Consider the following 20,806-nt stretch of genomic DNA (forward strand, 5'->3'; position numbering starts at 1 on the left):
TTATGACAGCAAATACTATTTGACTAGATATTTTTCAAGACACTTCTATATAGCTTAAAGTGACATTTAAAGGCTTAACTAGGTTAATTAGGTTAAATAGGCAGGTTAGGGTAATTAGGCAATTTATTATATAATGATGGTTTGTTCTGTAGACTATTGAAAAAAAAATAGCTTAAATGGGCTTATTATTTTGACCTTAAAATGGTTTATAAAAAATTAACAACTGCTTTTATTCTAGCCGAAATAAAACAAATAAGGCTTTCTTCTGAAGAAAAAAAAATATTATCAGACATACTGTGAAAGTTTCCATGCTCTGTTAAACATAATTTAGAAAATATTTAAATATCTGCTCACCAAGTCTGCATTTATTTAATCCAAAACCATATATATCGAAAACAGGAAAAGACTGTAATATAATTTCTATTTAAAGTGCTATATAAAGTGGTATATAAATACTTTATGAAGTAAATGTTTTCGATGTAAATATATTTACAATCTAATTTATTGCAGTGATTTTAAAGCTGGATTTTCAGCATCATTAATCTAGTCTCATGATCCTTCGGAAAGCATCTTCAATTGCTTATTTGATGCTCAAAATAAATAAATAAATAATACATTAAATAAATAAATACTTAAATTAAAAAAGAAGTAGAAAAAGAAGAATGTTGATAATAATAGTAATAACATAATTTATTAGGAGTTGAGTATTTTTTTTCGAAGTTTTGAAAGAATAGAAAGAAAATAGGAATTATAACATTATATTTTTAACACCTTAAATATAAAGCTAACTTTATACCCTGTACCATTCAAATGCTTGGACTCAGTATCATCTTTTTAAATCAATTTAATTTATTTTACTTTATGTATTGATTTATTTTTGGTAAATGAATTATAGAAATTCATACTTCCACTTATCAAAGATGCTTTTAATTGATTAAAGTTGATGATAAAGACACTTATAATGTCACAAAAGATCTGTATTTCAGATAAATGCTTTTCTTCTGAACTCTTTCTTCATCAGATAAAGCTGAAAAAAAGCTGTTTTTAATATTAAATTATTATTATTTTGAACAGCAAATCAGAATATTAGAATGGTTTCTGAAGTATCATACAACTGGAGTAATGATGCTTAAAATTCAGCTTTGAAATAAATGACATTTTAAATTATATTTATAAATTATAAAATTATAAATTATATATATAAAACTTCAATATTTTAAATAGTAAAAAAAAAAAGTAAATATTTTTACTCTTCACTGTGAATTTGATGAAGTAAATGCTTGATTGGTGACCAGATAAACACTATTCTAAATGTATTGGTCAGTAGTGTAGATGTAAATCTAACATTTTTATACTTTTTTAAATAAAGCATAGTTGTGTTTGATTGAAGTTGAGATTTGCTTCATTACTTTCTAAATTGTCAAATTGTTTGTTTATTGTCACATTATATAAATATAAAAAAGGTCAATTATAAAATTAATAGAGATGTTTTTCTCCTTCATCTAAACATGTGTCTTAACACTTTTTAAACTTCCTTTTTACAGTATCCAACATGTTTACGGAGCCCAACATCCCCCATTTGATCCTCTGCTACATGCCAAGTAAGAGTTATATTGAAAAGAAATGATGTGTTTGTAAATCTAAACATGTTTTCAGTGTACTTTTATTGACTAATGGTTTTATAATTGCTGAAACCACATTCAAACTTTCAGAAAAAAAATAAGAATGTTCAGATATGTTCTTTTTAAATGCTTTTGCTTTAGTTTTTTTTAAGTAGGTGTTAGTCAAACATAACTTTTTAATTAAAGGTAATATTTCCACCCTTTGCAATAAAGTGCGCAGATTAATCTTTCACAGTGAACCCATAAACAACATATCAGAATGTGAGGGTCACTTATGATGTTGACTTAGCGTTGTATAAAAAATAGTGGAAGTGCTGTAACCATTCTTGTCAGTTCACACTTGTTGTTGTGTTGTTTGTCACAACCGCAGATGTTACTACAATGAATCAGCAAACCCTACCTATTAAAGTGCCACGTGAAACTACGTGCCTGAGCTCGACCAGAAGCAGCTGCCTTTGTTGTTTTTACAATGAGATTAATATCATGGGTACTGCGAGTGGAAATATGAATGTTAAATGCCGTTGTTGTAATTATTAATTATTTTAAGATTTAATTATTTTATTTAAATTAGTAGTTTCTTAAAAAGTAAAGTTATTTCTTTAAGGAACAATCCATTTATTTTAAAAAGGCTCATTTTACTAGTCACCTAGAGATAAACAGTTCAATTTTAGCGCTTTTTTAATCCATTCAGCTGATGTCTGTATCTGGCGGGAGCACATTTAGCTTAGCTTAGCATAGATCATTGAATTGGATTAGACCATTAGCATATTGTTTAAGAATGAGTTTTAATAATTTTCCTATATAAAGCTTGACTCTTCTGTAATTACTTTGTGAACTAATCTTTATTTCCACCGTGGTCTCATGGAAAAATGAAAAGTTTCGCGTTTTTTAGTCAGATAAAAGTAGGAACTACACTGTAGAAATGTAATTGGCTAAACTTGCTATGGACAGGGTTACACAGACAAAAAAAAAAAAAAAGACTGTACATTTTCAGAGGAAACAAACTGTAGCATTGAATTGGATTAGACATTAGTATCTCGCTTAAATAATTATGCCATTTTTAATGAAATTGATGCTAATGGTCCAATCAAACCATTTGAATGTTTTATGCTAAGCTAAGCTAAAAGTGTTTCCTCCTTACACAGAATACATTCAAAAATATTAAAAGTCAACATTTTAACTTTGTGACTTGAAAAATGGCTTGTTTTAAAAAGAAAAAAATGGAATTGTTCCTTGAATAATATTCTCATGTACTAGTCCACATCTCAATTTGAGTGGCTTACAGCACTACTTATGATTTATTAATCCAAACTCTGCCAAATCCTCTGAACTCATTATACAGCTTATGCATTCCTTGCAATACAGCTAATTCTATTTTTATGCCTGGATTCTGGAATTCCATCCGTTTTCCACGTCTCAGAAATCTTAGGGCTGTCAGAGAAACTAGAATGATAAATGAATGAACACTCCAGTAAAAGTATATAGTCCTCCTTATCAAGATTACTTGACTCAAAAATGCAAAAGCCCTTGATTTTTAATTTACTTAAGTACTAAAAGTGAAAGGACTTACCAATAAACATTTATTTTGGAAAGTTGAATTATCAAAACTTATCATACTCTAATAGCAACACAGATTATTAATTATGATATAAGTGAAAACCATATTCACTTGAACCCAATTTAGATCATTTTGTAAAATCAGTGAGTCATTTACTGGAGATCACTTGAATAAACTTGAATTGTAACTGAAGACTCACTCTAAATGGATCAATTAAATCAGTGAGTTGCTTTTGAGACTAACTCTTGATGGATTTGAATTAATTAATCATTTATTGGAGACTCATTTTGAATTATTCAACTGAAAAAGAGAGTTGTTTACTGACAACTCACTCTGAATGGACTAATTAATTCAGGGAGTTGTTTACTGGAAGCTTACTCTGAATGGATCATTTGAATAAGTAAATCATTTATTGGAGACTCATTTTGAATGGATCACTTGAATCTCTGAGTTGTTTACTGAAAACTCATTCTGAACTCATCAATTGAATTCATGAGTTTTTTTTTTTGCACTGGAGACTCACTCTGAATAAATTATTTAAATCAGTTAATCCTTTATTTGAGACTCACTTTGAGTGGATCACTTGGATCAGTGAGTGTTTTACTGACAACTTGCTCTGAACAAATTAAATGAATCATTGAGTTGTTTACTAGAGACTCATTCTGAATGGATGTTTTTAATTAGTGAATCATTTATTGTAGACTCATTTTGAATTAATCACTTGAATCGGTGACTTGCTTATTGACAACTCACTCTGAACATATTAGTTGAATAAGTGAGTTGTTTACTAGATACTTGCTCTGGATGGATCATCTGAATCAGTGAATCTTTCATTGGAGACTCTTTTTAAATGGATCAATTGAATAAGAGTTGTTTACTGGCAACTCACTCTGAATGTACCACTTGATTTAGTGAGATGTTTACTGGAGACTCACTCTGAATGAACCAGTGAATCTTTTATTGGAGACTCATTTTGAATGGATCACTTAATTAAGTGAGTTCTTTACTGACAACTCACTCTGAATGTACCAGTTGATTCAGTGAGTTGTTTACTGGAGCCTCACTCTAAATAGATAATTTAAATCAGTGAATCATTTATTGGACACTCACTTTAAATGGATCACTTGAATCAGTAAGTTGTTTACTGACAACTCACTCTGAACTAATTAATTTAATCAGTGGGTTTTTTTACTGGAGGCTCACTCTGAATGGATCATTTAAACCAGTGAATCATTTATTGGAGACTTTGGATGGATCAACTGAATATGAGAGTTGTTTACTGACAACTTACTCTTAATGGACTAATTGATTCCGTGAGTTGTTTACTAGAGACTCACTCTGAATGGATCATATGAATCAGTGAATAATGTATTGGAGACTTACTTTGAATTGAACACTTGGTGAGTTGCTTACTGACAACTCACCCTGAACCAATTAATTGAATCAGTGAGTTGTTTAATGGATACTCACTCTGAATCGATCATTTGAACCAGTGAATCATTTATTGGAGACTTACTTTGAATGCATCACTTCAATAAGTGAGCTGTTTACTGACAACTCATTCTGAGTGGACCAATTAGTTCAGGGAGTTATTTACTGGAGGCTCACTCTGAATGGAACATTTGAATCTGTGAAATATTTATTGGGGACTCCCTATGAATGGATCATTTGAATAAGTGGGTTGTTTACTGAAGACTCATTCCAAACAGATCACTTTAATCAGTGAATTGTATACTGAAGACTCACTCCAAATGGATGATTTGAATCTCTGAGTTGTTTATTGGAAACTCACTCTGAATAGATCCTAGGAATAAGTGACTCATTTATTGGAGACTCACTCTGAACCAATAATTTGAATCAATGAGTTGCTGACTTGTGAGCAAATATCAGTCCAATTCACAAATGAACCGTTCAGTAATTTCACAAGTTAACAAATAAAATTTATCTTGTTTACAAATTAATTGCCTTTTTCCCTATTTTTTCACCTTTTACTCTGCTTTATTCAGGAAATGGTGTAAAAAGTACTATATTTTTGGAATGTTGTGAAGTAAAAGTTTCCCAAAATTATATTAATAAATTTTAATACTTATCTGATGTATTTGAGTATATATTTTGAGTAAAAAATACTTAGTTACTCTCCACCCCTGATGATTTCTGGGTTATGTATGATTGTGTTTGCGTATACGTAGGATATTAATAAAAGAACACCAACACTCTGCATGATTTTGATTGATATATATAAAAAAAAAAAAATTCTGTTGCAGTTTGATGAAAGCAGGAAACAAGCCTCCATCTGCGTCTACGCCAGGAAAACCAAAGAAAGCCACCACCTTTCAAGAGTTTGAAAGCATAACCAGTGACGCCTGGGACGTGGGAGATGATGACGATGAACTTCTCGCAATGGCAGCCCAAAATCTCAACATCGAGGTCGTCATGGAGACGGCCAATAAAGTGATCGAAAACCATAGCAAGCTTCAGGAAAGACGACAGCAGCAGATGGAGAAGACGAATGAGCCTGATGAAAAGTATGGAGAGGAGGTGCACGAGGAAGAGGAGGAGGAGCTGGAGGAAGAGGAGGAGCGAGAAGAGGGGGCGGAGACAGCAGACGTGTCGTTCAGTTCAGATGCTTATCCACTCGGCGATAGCAGACTGGTGAAGTCACACAGTGAAGCTCCTATTGGTTCACCTAAAGGTCAGTCAAACATCAACATACAACCGGTTTTCTGTTTACTGTTTTCGACTGGTTTATTGCTTGGGTGGGGGTTTATGTTTGGTGTTTACAAAACATTAATACTAAGGTGTTGTGTTTTTAAAAACTACAAAAACACACACAAAAAGATTTCTGCTGCTTCTTCAAACCACTTATTTAAAATGAACTGAAACAGCACATTTTTGGAATTTTTTTGGGAAGCGTAATTGTTTTATGTTTAATCTACTTAAATTAGTCATGTTAGCTTAAAGGTGCAGTAGGTGATCTGCCAGAATGCTAGCATTAGCATAATAGCTTAGAAATTTTAAGACCCTCCCCTGCCGTCCAAAGCTATGCCTCCTAAAGTCATGAACATTCGAGCGCGCACTGATTAGATATAACACCAGATCATGTCATTCAGCAGTTAAGAGAGTCGCACACCAGAAGTGCCACGCTAATGCTAATTAATTTAAATGAATTCTTGATTTCTGCTGTCTTGATTTATTTCAAAAACAGATTTACAATTTAAAACAGCATCTTTGAATATCTTTTCTGCTAGAGATACTGTTGTCCTAAAAAACAACAAAAAAATAAATAATAAAATCGTACACGTACCTTAGAAACGGTATTGCCGTAAATTTTGACAATTTTAAAACCTTGACTGTTCCAAACCGCTGTATACCTTGCAAACGGTTATCGTCCCATACCTGTTTGAGAATTCTAAACATAGGTTTCTATGAGGGTACACACACCGGTGCCACAAGTCGGCGGCTGTCCATGATGCCCAGCCACAACTCAGGACACTGTTCATATTTCTGCCGCACCACAGAGTGCCATCTGAATAGTTTCATTTTAAATAACACGCGAATGTGCGCGTCTGGTTTGCGACGCGCTGTGTTGCGGCGCATCTGGTGTGCGACACACTTTAGAAAACTCTATGGAGACACACACTTTATCAAGCGTAGTTGTTGACAGACCAGCGGGATTATATTTTCCCAAAACTGTGTCACAGGCTGTCACTGTTCAAAAATGAACGAATGTGTGAATATGAATCAAACTTGACCTCAGTAAAGCTGGTTAGGCAGAAGAGCACATTTACTTATGTTTGTTATTAAACTAAATAAAAATGTCATGTTATGATTCATTGTCACCAAGTGTCAAGACATTTGAAGCAAAGATCAACCAATCATCACCATACAAGAGTTTGCTTTTTAAATCATACATGTGATCAGTTTTCATAATCAAGCGGTTCTACTTTTTTAAAACTAATTAGCTTGACCTTCATTAAATAGTTTAAGCTAACTTACAATAATTAACCTGAGGCTGTAATATATATATATATATATATATATATATATATATATATATATATATATATATATATATATATAACCTATTGAGGCCCAGGCAAACTGGCATTAGTGGTATGCCAATGTTTATTATAATATTTAAAGGATGTGTTTTTGGACTTACTTATTACTCAGGCTTTCAGTATGATTCTTCTGAAGGAGAGCAAATCAAGTGAACACATCCTAATTTCAATACCATTACAGGCTCAGATCTTCATTGTTATGCAGTGACCTGAAGGGCTGCTTTCAAGGGAAGAATAGAAGAACAGCTTAAAAGTTATACAACTTTTATTCACTAGTCAATGGTGATTACATAATAGGTGATTATGGTAACATCTTTTTGAAGATTGCATCTTTTAGGGCTCATTAAATTGATAGTTCAACCAAAAATTTTTTAATTCTGCCATTTATTCACATTTCACTTGTTTAAAACCTAATTGAGTTTCTTTCTTCTGTTGAACACAAAAGAAGAAATCTAGAAAAATTATTATTTTGGATTGACTCTTTTTCCAACGGGTTCTAGCTACCGGCATATTTCATAATGGTTTAAGGTCCATGTGAAATCAAACTTTACAATGATTATTTTGCTAGCGCATGATGTTGTTCTTTAGGTGAACAATTAATCCATGCAAGTTAATCTACTATAACATAAAAGTTTGTTTTGATAATTTTCAATCAAATTCTCACCATTTGCTTTCGCATTTGGAGAAGTGGTCCTTTTCTTTTGACATCAGTTTGATGGATTCTGCCACAATATTCTTAACCACACCCCTCTAACCATTAGTTTGCTATGAGGGAATGATGCACAAAAAGAAAGCCCCACCCCCTTTTCAATATTCACTTTCAGTTGGAAACAAATCAACATACTGAAATAAAACTCTCAACAACTTGAATTTAAAACCACATGAGAGAGAATAATAAGGTCATTTATTTTTTTGTTGTTGAACTAACCCTAATATAAAAGCATTGTAGTATTTACCTATGGACTGCAGTGTATATCAGACAAGGAGTATCTGTTTTCATCAATATACCCACACTGACTGACAGTTCTTTCGTTGTTTTGTTTACCAGCCTGATTGGTGGTGGATGACTATTAACGGACTTCCCGTTGACGTTTTCTGCCTCCGCTCTAATAGCACTTTGTGTTGACACTGTCAGCAGCCGTCACGCACTGTCTAATTTCTGCAGGGATTACACAAACATCGTTAAATGTGGATGTTATGATGCTTAATGCGAGAATAATCTCTCAAAGTCACCCAGAGACACATTCAATGCCTCTAACAGGCATACAATCACATTTTACAGTGACACTCAGGGTTTGGGCTGAGTGTCCTGAAAAAATCAGTTCACCGAGGCATTTTGATTTCTTTGTAACATGCATGCAACACTGCAAAAACAGCAGCATTTATACAGTAGAATATTTTCAATTAGCCAAAACTCGGACACAATAATTGGCATTAAATAATAATGTGTTTGTGTAAATACTGTAGAACCATTACAGTTATACATGCCCTTGATTTTCCCCCCCTACATTTTATATTGCTGCCTTATGTTAAGAGCTTTAAATTATATACATTTTTTTCAACATTAGTTTATATTTCACCCCTACCAAAAAAGCAACAACCACAACAATAATAATAAATATAGCTGTATGCAGCAATTAGGGGCCAAGCAGTTCAGAGCCAAAATGAGTAAAGCAGTCCAGAGACGGAATGAGCACTGTTGAGCATGTTTGTCGGTGTCGTTAACAAAAAAACTTTTTGTATATTGACGAGATTTTTCACACCATTTGGTCAAGATGGTTTGACAATGATCCGAATCAAATTTGGTGATATTTCAGCAAATGGTCGAGGAAGGTTTGGTATCAATTCATTATTGATGGTTAGTGAACGGTTTATAACTCGTGACGACTAGGTGGCGCTGTTACCAAATTTATTTGTTGGCGTCATTGTGAGTTGCTAATGACGCATCTAAAGTTTAGTGTCAATAAGATGAAGCATTGCAGAGTCGCAGCCTTAGGTGCACTTTGACATCGTGCTAGCATATTTTTCAATGCCGTGAACAATAACTGTTTTGCTGATTGATATGAATTACATAAATTTTGGTCAGCATGGTCTGAAGATGATCATATTAAAATTTGGTGAAAATTGAATTAACGGTCGAAGAGGAGTTAGAAAAAGAAGGTTTTTGAACAGAATCAATATGACCGACAGGAAGTTTGTCCAAATATGGCATGTTTGGTATCAATGTTTTTGACATGACTCAAGGAATAATTGGATTTTAATTATATAACAATAAACCTGTGCAATCCACAGTTATTAACCATTTTGGAAGATTCGTTATTGATGGTTAGTTAGGGGTTAATAGCACGTGACCACTAGGTGGCGCTTTACCAAATTTATGTGTGGTGGTTATTTTGAGGTGCCAGTGATGCACATAAAGTTTAGCATCAATATGTTTAAATGTTGCAGAATTACAGCCTTAGACGATTTTTGACATTATGCCACCACATTTGTCAGTGGCGTAAATGAAAACTGTCATGTATCAACATGAATTCCATAACTTTTTGCCAGCATGGTCTGAAGAACATCTTAGTCGAATTTGGTGAACATTGGAAAAATTGCGTAGGAGGAGTTAAAAAAAAAAAGGTTTTCAATTAAAAACAAAATGGCGGACAGGAAGATTATTTTATTTAGGCATATTTGGTATCATTGGTCCTGGCACGATCCAGGGAACATAACCAGACAAGTGTCATGTTAATGAGAAACGCTTAGAAAAAGTTAAGAGCATTTTTCAAAAATTGTGTATAACTTTTGGCCATAAGGTGGCGCTGCTCCAGAGGTTTTTGACTACTTTCAGACCATGGTGTCGAAGATGCATACCATTTTTTGTAATTATCCGTGAATATGTTTCCAAAATATAGCATTTTTTGACAAATTTAGATGGCAGACGTCCAAAATGGCTGACCTGGAAAAATCGGACATCATTCGACTCAGCATGCTCTGTTGGATGTAAAAAGTTTTATGAGTTTGGGATGAAGGGTTGAGACATTATAAGCAATAATAGCCTTTTTTTGTATCTCCGAAGTTGCGGAAGAAGAATAACAACAATAGGAATGCTAACGAAAACAATAGGTGCCTCTGCACCTGCAGTGCTTGGCCCCTAATAAAGAAACTGTTCCATGGCATGTTCAAAACTGTTATGTATTCATTTACTTGAATCAGTACTTGGCCACAGTGATTACAGCCTGAAGTCGCTTTGGTTATGATGTGACAAGCTTTGCATATCTGCATTTAAAGCCATTCCTCTCTGTAGATCCTTTCAAGCTGTGTCAGGTTGGACGGGGATTGTTATTTATCAGCCATTTTTAGGATTCTCCTGGGATTTTTCATTGGATTTAAGTCTGAGGCTTGGCCACTCAAGGACTGTTCCCCAAGCCCCTATTGTACTGTCTTGGCTGTGTGCTTACTAGGGAGACTGTACTTTTGGAGGGTGACATTTCAACCTAATCTGCGCTTCTGAGCACCCTGGACCAAGTTTTCATTAAGGATATTTGCATTTTGCTGCATTCAGCTTTCTACCATGATGAATTTTCTAGTCTAAGGGTGTAAAATTTGGGCCACTTCAGCTTTATGGCGGTCCTCAAAGGGCAAGTATAATTCTTACTACTCCATAACATATTTAAATAAGTGTCGCTTTATTTCAATATAGCATATTGAAGTAACCAATTAAGACATGTATTTGCATAAATGTAAAATAGATATAACTTGTCTTGGTTATTTAACATAAATCTGTTTATCAGGTTAATAAACCCATGTTTACGCTATGGCCTGGTCAGTATCTGGATGGGAGACCACATGGTAAGGCTAGGTAACTCAACCTGTGGTCTGTGTGGTTCCTAATGCCCCAGTATACTGATGGGAACTCTATACTTCTCAGTGAGCGCTGTCTTTCGGATGAGACGTTAAATCGAGGTCCTGACTCTCTGTGGTCATGAAAAATCCCAATCTTTTGAAAAAGAGGGGTTTAACCCCGGCATCCTGGCCAAATTTGTTTGCTGGTCTCTGTCCATCATAGCCTCCTAACCATCACCAAATCATAATTAGCTTCATTACTCTGTCTCCTCTCCACCAAAAAGCTGTTTTGTGGTGTTCAGTCTGGTGTAATATGGTTGTCGTCACGCCATCCAGGTAGATGCTGCACACTGGTGGCAGATCAGGAGATTCCCCCCTAAAAATGTGTAAAGTGCTCCGAAAGGGCTATATAATGCAAGGAATTATTATGATTGTTACTCCATGAAATATATAATCAGACACAAGTAATTACATTTCTCCACAACTTTAATACATTTTAGAGGAGCAGAACAACAAATAATTTTAAATTGCTAATGAGTGACAGATGGGACATTTGCAAATGTCAAACAAATCCCACAAAGCACCGCGTCACTCGCTCTATATTGCTTGAGGGATACTTTTCACTTTATGTGAATTTTTTGTGAAATTTGTCTTGAACTTATTTAAAATGAGCTGAAACAACAATTCTGGAGTTATTTATGGTTTAATGTTCAATTTACTTAAATTAGTTACGTTAACAATAGGTTGTGTTAGGGCAAAATTAATAAATTGTGTGGAAGTGGAACCTTACTTTTTTTACAGTGTATAGAAAAATTAAAAAGGACAGTAAGTGAATAAAACAAATATAAATTTTATATAGAAAATTTAACTTCATTTAGTTGCAAACATGGCATTTTTTTTTGGTTTTAAGTACTCATTTCTATTGATTTTTATTTGAGCTTTCTTGAAAATTTATCTCTGAATTAAATGACTTTATTCTCAACATATTATTTAAACTTTATGAACTTAAATATAGTTTTATTATGACTTTATTCTCTATTTAAATTTTTTTTTTATTTCTTGGTCCTAATTCTGTTCTATTTTTCACCCAGAAGATACACAACAAAACGTATATAATTTTCCAGTGTCATATCAAGGGATTGATTGCTTGCTGGATACTTTTAGGAAGATGTGGTTGAAGGGAATTCTGCACGTTTGTGGCAAACATGTCGTGCATTACTAGTGATAGGTTGTTTTGAATAATTAGTTCATTTTAATTAATCTGTAATGTGACTCAGGAATAATGAGTTCTCACTTGAAATGATTCTTTCACTCTCGCATATACACATTGTAGAGGTGGGAGAGAAGATTAGTTCCTTTTTCAAGTCTTCTTTCAGGTTTGACTCTGTTTATGACGAGAAAGATGAGTCAATCATATGTAGTCAGAGCCAGAAACATATTTGATTCGGTCATTTCTCGAGTCCTTTGGTTTGAGTCATTTGTATATTTACATGATCTCATTGTTTGGGCTTGTTGTAGATGTGTTTGGAAGCAACTCGTAACATTTTAATGATATTTTGGCAAATTGAATGAAATGATTTAAAAAAAGATTCAGTTCATGTTTATTTCTATAGCACTTTTATAAAGCAGAGTGTGTCAAAGCAGCTTAACATAAGTTCTACTAAATTGCAACTGTGTCAGTTCAGTTTTCAGAGTTTAAGTTCAGTTTAGTTCAGATCAGTGGGGTTTGATTTTCACTGCTTAAAGTCCAAACACTGAAGAGCAAATCCATTGATGCGCAGCTCCACGAATCCCAAACCAAGCAAGCCAGTGGCGACAGCGGTGAGGAACAAACTTCATCAAGTGACGAAAGTGAAGGAAAAAACGTCTAAAGAAACCAGGCTTAGTTTGGCATGACCATTTCTCCGCTGGACAAACTTGTTGTGGAGAGCTACAGTCTAGGCGTTGGAGGCTAGAGAACGTGGGACGTCCATCGTGGAGAAGCTGCAGGTGTGTGTAAGTCACCAGCAGGTGTTCAGGCTGTCCCACTGGATCGATACAGAGACTCGTCTGTCACTGGGGTCTTTCAGGAATCAGTCTAATGCTCTCCACTCCTCCATGACCACCACAGCATCTGCTCAGGATATGGCTTGGTCCAGGATTATGGAGACCTCGGGATGAGGAAAAACACACTAACATAAGCGTAGATGCCGTTCAAATCCTAATGTCTTTTGGGAAGTGTTCCTAGCTCTGGTTGCCCTAATTAATGCAGACTAACAATCCTTTAGAGGATTTGGATTTCAAAAGCATTTGTGTTTTATGTGTATGCTAATGCAAAGGATGTGTCTTTTATCTAGTTTTAAACTGATGGAGTGTGTCTGCTTCCCGAACTGTGCTAGGAAGGCTGTTCTAGAGTTTAGGTGCCAGATATGAGAAAGATCTACCACCTACAGTTGATTTTGATATTGATCGATTCTTTCATCTTGCTAAAAGTTTCTCAAGGATCAGTAAAATAATCCAAACATCCCATCACTACAATCTATTTTGTACAAATTCTTAAATTTGGATTTAATGGTAATCATGTGCTCTTGCTAGCTATATAAAGTGATATGACTGGCCCAATTTGGCTTGGGACTGGTGCATGGAGACATGAGGACAACAGATGTGGCCAGAGCAATAAATTACACTGTTCATACTGTGAGATGTCACTACAGGGAGACAGGAAGGACAGCTGATTTTCCTCACGACGGGACACCACGTGTAACAACACCTCCACAAGATCAGGACATCTGAATATCACACCTGCGGGACAGGTACAGCACTGCAATAACATCTGCCCAAGTCACACCAGGAACATACCATCCATCAACCATGATGAGGCTATCCACAGTAGGCTGAGAGAGGCTGGAGTGGAGCCTCTTGTAAGGCAAGTCCTTACCAAACATAATTGGGACAACATCTTCTGTAAGCTCATACCTATCTTCAGGACCAGACGTGACTTTTGAAAAGTTCTGATTATTGACAAAGGTACCATTTTGATTCCGATTGGTAATTGTCAGATTCATGTTCAATGTGAAAAGAACGAGTGTACTTCACTCTGGATCTAGTCTAATGTAGCTAGACCTTTGGACTAACTGCTGAAGGTCTGAAGTACATTGTAGATTTCATTAGCCTGCTCAGTAGGGAATCTGGCCAACATCTTTAATAGAGTCTGGCTGCAGATTTGCACTTGCACTTTCAGGCTTGCACTCTTGGACTTTCACTCTCAGGCAACTGCGCTTCCTCTGCAAGTGACGTCATTTACTATCGACACCTGTACCCACTTGCATGAAAGTCAGTAATTTAACTTAAGAGTGTCCCTGAGGGGGAAAATCCCTGAGGTAAAAGATTCCATTAAGAGCATTGCATCAGACATCTTATCTGTCACCCTTTACCTAAGTGCCTTTTTCCAGCGTTTTACTGTAGTTTCTGGCAACATATGGCAACGGGCGCCACAGTTGCTATAGTTACATAAGTCGAAATGAACCACAAATGCTTGCCTTAACAACATTGACAAGAGAGGGCAGGTTCGATTGTAGATGACGTCACTTGCAGAAGAAGCGTAGGTGCCTGAGAGTTGCAAGCCCGAGAGTCCAAGCCTGAAAGTGCAAGTGCAAATCTTCAGACCCTTCTTAACGTCTTTGAGGTTTGGCATCACAATGACTTTGTTTCTAGGTAGACCATTAAAGGGAATGTAACAAGCCCACTTTTTACCAATCTTATATTAATCTTGACTGCCTATAGAGTAGTACTGCATGCATTTGTCTCTGAAAAGTATTTAGTTTTTGAATACTTTTAAGACAAATTTACAGATTTCTGATTCTCCGGAAGAAAATGAGCGCCTGGAGGCGTGCCGTGGATGGAGATACTGAGTCAAAAGTGCACAAGTGCAGCAGCTTCACAGCCACAAATCAGAGCTCAAATCAGCCCTCACAATGGCTGGAGCTGAGCCAGAGTCTTTTCGATAAAATAACGTTTACTTTGGTTGCACGCATTTTAATACACAGGATACAAGCTAAAAAGTGCTTTGTAAAATGCATGCTGACGTCTATGGAACACAGCAACAATAATCATTGTACACATACTTTTACACTGTGTTATTCACAACAGATACACACTGTTCGGATGACTGGCTTGTTTGCTCTATTCTTCTCCTAGTTAAACAGCCACTTACTTTCATGTAGTTTAGCAGACATTGATTGATGTGTGCTAGTAAATCCAGCAGCTCTAAGCTCTGCAGTGAATGGCGCTGTGTCATGTCAAAAACTAGATGTGTTTCCATGGAAATTATTCAAGTGATGAGTTTGAATACCTTCTGAAGGGGGGTCAGCTGAAGTACTTACAATTTATATGTGAATGGGGTCAGATTATGGCCCTAAATTTACCCCTAAGATTGGGAAACCACTACAACACCTGCACACGTCATCATATGTCATCGCGATCTCTTGCTTCATATGAGATCAGACAATCGCGGCTGCAGTAGTTATTCCAGTTGTGTTATATTTTGGTATTTATCTTCAGGAAATCACTGAAGGCATATATTATGTTATCATAACGATCTAATGTGGCAATAAGATCGTAACTGTACTGTGCATTTACACAGTGGCCATATTCATCTCTGTAAACACAGGAAAACAACATTAACATTATAGCAGACACTATATAAAGCCCATTCCCAGCCACTAGACTTTTCTGACAGGGGATTCGAGTGTCATCGAGTGACAGAATGTTGTGGGACTGCTATACAGGTGTTATGATTATGGATTATAGATTGCGAAATTTAGCGTTTTTTAAATTGTATTTTTTTAATGTTTTTTTTTTAAAGCATAGCGGTAAAACAAAAAACGCGGTTATGAATATATTAAAACATCTGCTTGTTTGTTGTAAAAATTTGTAATTGTAATAATGACAAAAATTTTTAATTTGTGCATCTCCTTACTTCTGGGTGCAGCTATGCTGCCGTTGTGGATGGTGTATTCTAGGAAATTTTCTTACCCCTTGGTTTCGAGTGTGGTCCTGAAAAATCTCAGTTAGAAGGGGTATTTACCCCTTCCCCTTAGCCCTATGCCTTCAAGCTAAAGAGAATCGGGACACCCCTACCCCTTCACGTGAATGTGCAAAATGAGGGGCTAAGGGGAATGGCTAAGGGGTAGAATTGGAATTGGGCCTAAGTATGACTAAGCAGATTTCCCCTCACATCCAGCAGCACACTTTTTTGGGACTCATTGTCACCCAAGCTTCCTGAAACTGTAGTGTGGTGATAGTGCGAGATGGTACGCTTGCGGCAGCCAAGCACGCACCTTTCCTGGGGAAAATGCCCCTACAAGGATTTTCGATCATAGTTATGTAAAATAGAGCCAGAATCTGAAAAAAAAATTCCGTTACCCCTAGAAGTAAGATTTTTGGCATATTTTTTGAAACTTGAAACATATCTGAGCATGAGAGTCCAACTCATTAACAGTGTAAATAACTTCGCATTGGACCACCCCTTTAATGTAACACACATCTCTTAATCCTGAAGGATTTAAGATGAAGACTTTGATGATGCCTTACTTTTTTTCAGATTTTGCATGCCTTAAGCCTGGGACACAACAAGCTAATGTCAAAGAACAGCAGACTGTGTTGTCACGCTTTAAACTCCTTTTCTAAGCCACACCAATCAGTCGATCCATCAGATCACTGCAACCATGTCAACTCATAGACAAATCAGCTGATCAACATGGCTTTGGAAAGCTCCCCATTCATGTATCTGTGTTTGCAATTGGTGAACTGTGTTGACGAGTGGTAAACTGATGACCTTTATGGACAATCACAGTCATATCTGTTGAGGATGAAAACACAATGGCCAATCAGCTGTGTTTAAGAATGCACTCAACAGCATTCATATGTTGATCTGGAATGGAAATGGACCTTTTTCAACATTTCAGTACCAATTGGGTACTGAAGACAATACTCTTGAGAACCCGAAGCTGCATCTAGTGGCCCGTCTGTGAAAAAAGACTATGTGTGAACAAACCAAACATGCAAACTAATTGAAACTAGACCTGCATGAGAACATGTACATGTATTTCATACCAGCAGGTGGCAGTAATCTGTATTGCAACTCTGCAAAGGGAAACTGGAACTAGTGCTGCACACATACAAGCCATCAACAAGCAGCATTTACATACTATTTTCACAGGACTTTGTCGATTGCTATGGAAGGATTTGTTCCTTTTCTTATAGTATGTCTGATAATCCATATCAAAACACCCCATAAGAGCACTCTCACCTATAGACCAGATGGCGCAGACACTGATTCTACATGCTGAATCAGGCAAACTGCCATGGTCGTGAGCCTGATCAGAGATCACGTGAGGATCATGCCAAACAAACTATACCAACAAATGCTTGCAGGCAGCCTATTAGCTTAATCCTTTCTCACACTATGCGATTTCAACAACAATTTGGTCGTCTGAGACAAATTTGAGAAATCCTAAAAGATTCTCAGCTAAAATATGTGGTGTTTGATCATGTTCACCGACAGACACTTAATGGCTGCTGCAATCAAATTTTCCCTCTGATGTGGTCCTGGCAGTGTCAGAAGATTTCAGGCTTTTTCCTGCAGTGTGAGTTTAGATGTGATGAACGTTAAAGTAAAAACCAAAAGGAGCGTCAAATCTGATGACACAATCAGCGCAACAACTTCAAACCAGTGCGAAGAAATGTCAAAATGTTGCACGTTGTAATCAAAATTACAGCTACAGTTTGTTAACTGTGAGGTATCATGTAAGAACACAGGATACTGAAGTGTCTCAAATGGGTGATGTCAAGCTAATGCTGCACAATATATTGTTTCAGCATCTATATTGTAATGTATGCATCCGCAATAATCACATCACAGAGTCTGCAATGTTGAGTCTAGGGCTAGGCGATAAAATCGATATTTATTGACCGAACACCATTGTCAATATCGATTCAAAAAAAAAGATTAAGTATGTAGTTTCGGTATGAAGCACTGTAGTTTTATTAAAATGTGGCTGCTAAGCGCGCCTTGGAAGCAGAGTTAAGAAGCTTAGGGTTTGAGTTTGTCATTTCCAATGGAGGCGCACGATTTGCACATGAACCGTGCGCATTTTCCAGCCACACAGATGAAAACATCTTAACTTTTCCGAATGCCGTGAGCGCAACGCGATCCATGTAAGTAGAACTAACCAATCTGCTTCACACTTTGTATACAGATTTCGGTAATAACGACAGACTAATTACCTCAGACAAACACTGCGCTCCCAAACACTGCAGCGCCTTTTCCTTTTTTAAAAAAAACTTGCATCGGAGCTGTAGCAATGGTTTGTCCGTTTGTCATCCTCTGAGAAAATGGTTGATGGTCACCTAGTTACAAGAGACACCATATGAGAGAAGGTATATTGAGTGCAGTATAGCAGCAGTGAGGAGATTGTAAATACTCTGTCGCCAGAGTAGCTTTTTGGTTCCTTTTCTTATGCATCCCAGTCACCAGCTCCCCATATGAATGATTTTTTAGCAAAGGCGTAATGTAGTCGTTCAACCTCACTATTTGTAATGTTGCAGTATGCATTTGAATAATGATGGTTAGTTCCTTTACTTGAAAGCTAAGATTTGATTATCATAATTTGTGTTGTTAACAGTGTTTGAGGTTTACTGTATCCTTAATATTCACACCTTAATGTTTGCTTTGATTGTTCAGTATTTTTGCTTTATCATTGCACACACCTTGTAACATTTTATTGATCACGTTTAAGAGTCTAACACGTATGTTTATTTCCTTATGAAGAGATCAGATATTTAGTTTAAATGTTTTTGTTTTTGACTATTAAAACGATTTGCCTTAGTAATGTGGGTAAATTAAAATAAAATGGTTAAAACAATACTAATATTCTTAAATGTGTTGATAAAAATATTGAATAATTATCAGTGAAACATGAAACATCATATCCTGGTACTTTTTTTTTATTTGCAATATCGCCCATCCCTATTTGAGTCCCAATTATAGTTGACCAAGAGTCACTTAACACATGTGATCTGTGAGTCACTGCAAAGTTTATCCACAATAGAATTAAAGTTTTATCATCTGCATGGTTTCAAAACATTTAAGCACAGGAAAATTATGATGTTTGGAGGTGCAACAAAGACTTACCAACTCCCAGGGCCATTTATATCAAAGTTTATATTTAGCCGCACCATGTTGGTGTTTCATAACATCTAATTTTTACAATGTTAGTCATTAGCCTAACACTCAACCCCCAACCTGGAGGACCAGGACATACACTTATACTCTACGGACAATTTAGCTTACCCAATTCACCTATAGCGCATGTCTTTGGACTTGTGGGGGAAACGGGGAGAACATGCAAACTTCACACAGAAATGGCTCGAATGAGGCTCGAATCAGCGACCTTCTTGCTGTGAGGCAGATTATTTAGCTTGTTTTAAGGAAAAACTCACTTCATGTTAACTAACTTCTTCTGAAACCAATAACAAAACAATATTTTTATATGTTCTAGGAAGTTTTAGATATTTCAATGAAAAAGGAGACAAAAACTCTTCAGAAAAAGTGAGAAAAACATTTGATCCATTCTAAATATGCAATTCCTGTACTTGAACACTGTTAAACTCCCCATAAAAATTTCAGTGCCATTCAAACCATCTGGTGAACTGTATTCTTATCGCAATTTTTCGCAGATTTTTCCAATATCGTGCAGCCCTAAGTCAAACTCAGTGTGAGTTTTCTTGAGTGTCCATGTTTTGCACATTTTGATTGTCCTTTAGTCTGTCATCATGACAGCTAAGATCTTACAGCATCACATTAAAATCATGTTAGTGCAAACTGAAATGCTGCAATCATTTAGGATTGTTCAGAATTGCACAGTGTGAGATGGGCTTTTGTGTGTGCTGGCTGTTATGCATCAGATCTTTAGCCAGGGGTTAGTTGACATGACGTCTGAGGCTGAGTTTAATCTCAAGCGAGGTCTATTTGGAGGTAGAGGTTCTGTCATAGTCTGAGGCTGTATGCCATCGCATCATAGGTCTGAGATTTTGCTGTCACTACAGGCAATGACAACGCTGTGTGTTACAGGAAAGACATTCTCCTCCGTCATGTGGCATTCTTTTCTGCAGGCTCATTCTGACACGACTCTCTAGCATGACAATGCCACTAGCAATACTGGTCATTCTGTGAAAGATTTCCTGCAAGACATGATTGTCTGTGTTCTGTCATAGCCAGTAAAGAGCTCAGCTCTTATCAAGCATGTCTGGGACCTGTTGAATCAGAGGTTGGGAGTTATGGCCAGTCCTCCTCTCCCCAAATCCTCTACCACCCATATATTCAGAGAGATTTTTTAATGTTTAACCCATTCTGCACTTGTGCTGATGGAAAGTTTGGGCAAAAAAAGTTTATAATTTAATTAATACAATTAAGGATGCTCCGATCAGGATTTTTGGAGCTGAAACGGAGTACCGATTCTGATGCGTCAAGCTTTATAGAACTTTAACATTGCATAAATCACATTTTCCCTCTATGTATGATACTTAAGTGGAGCTTTCTCCTTTCCTAAAAGAATAAATGAAGAATGTTGCATAGAATCCCTTAAACACGTCTCTTATAACCATTTAGTGTGGACACGTCGTGGTCAGAAGCAGCTTTACAGAAAATAATAGATTACACAGATAAAAAAATTGGTAAGAAAAATGACTGACAA

The 20,806-nt window shown here is 36.1% G+C and overlaps 1 protein-coding gene across 3 annotated transcripts in view; it reads left to right on the plus strand.

Annotated features, from left to right (window-relative positions):
- The window catches only part of tbc1d22a (TBC1 domain family, member 22a), a 308,060-nt gene that overhangs the window by 3,618 nt on the left and 283,636 nt on the right, over positions 1-20,806 (plus strand). For all 3 annotated transcript variants that reach the window (XM_056455444.1, XM_056455446.1, XM_056455445.1), the window contains exons 2-3: positions 1,545-1,601; positions 5,445-5,872. In XM_056455444.1, the coding sequence (XP_056311419.1) occupies positions 1,545-1,601; positions 5,445-5,872 (485 nt within the window). The remainder of the gene's footprint in view (positions 1-1,544; positions 1,602-5,444; positions 5,873-20,806) is intronic.

Source organism: Danio aesculapii, chromosome 4 (assembly GCF_903798145.1).
Source record: "Danio aesculapii chromosome 4, fDanAes4.1, whole genome shotgun sequence".
NCBI lineage: Eukaryota > Metazoa > Chordata > Actinopteri > Cypriniformes > Danionidae > Danio > Danio aesculapii.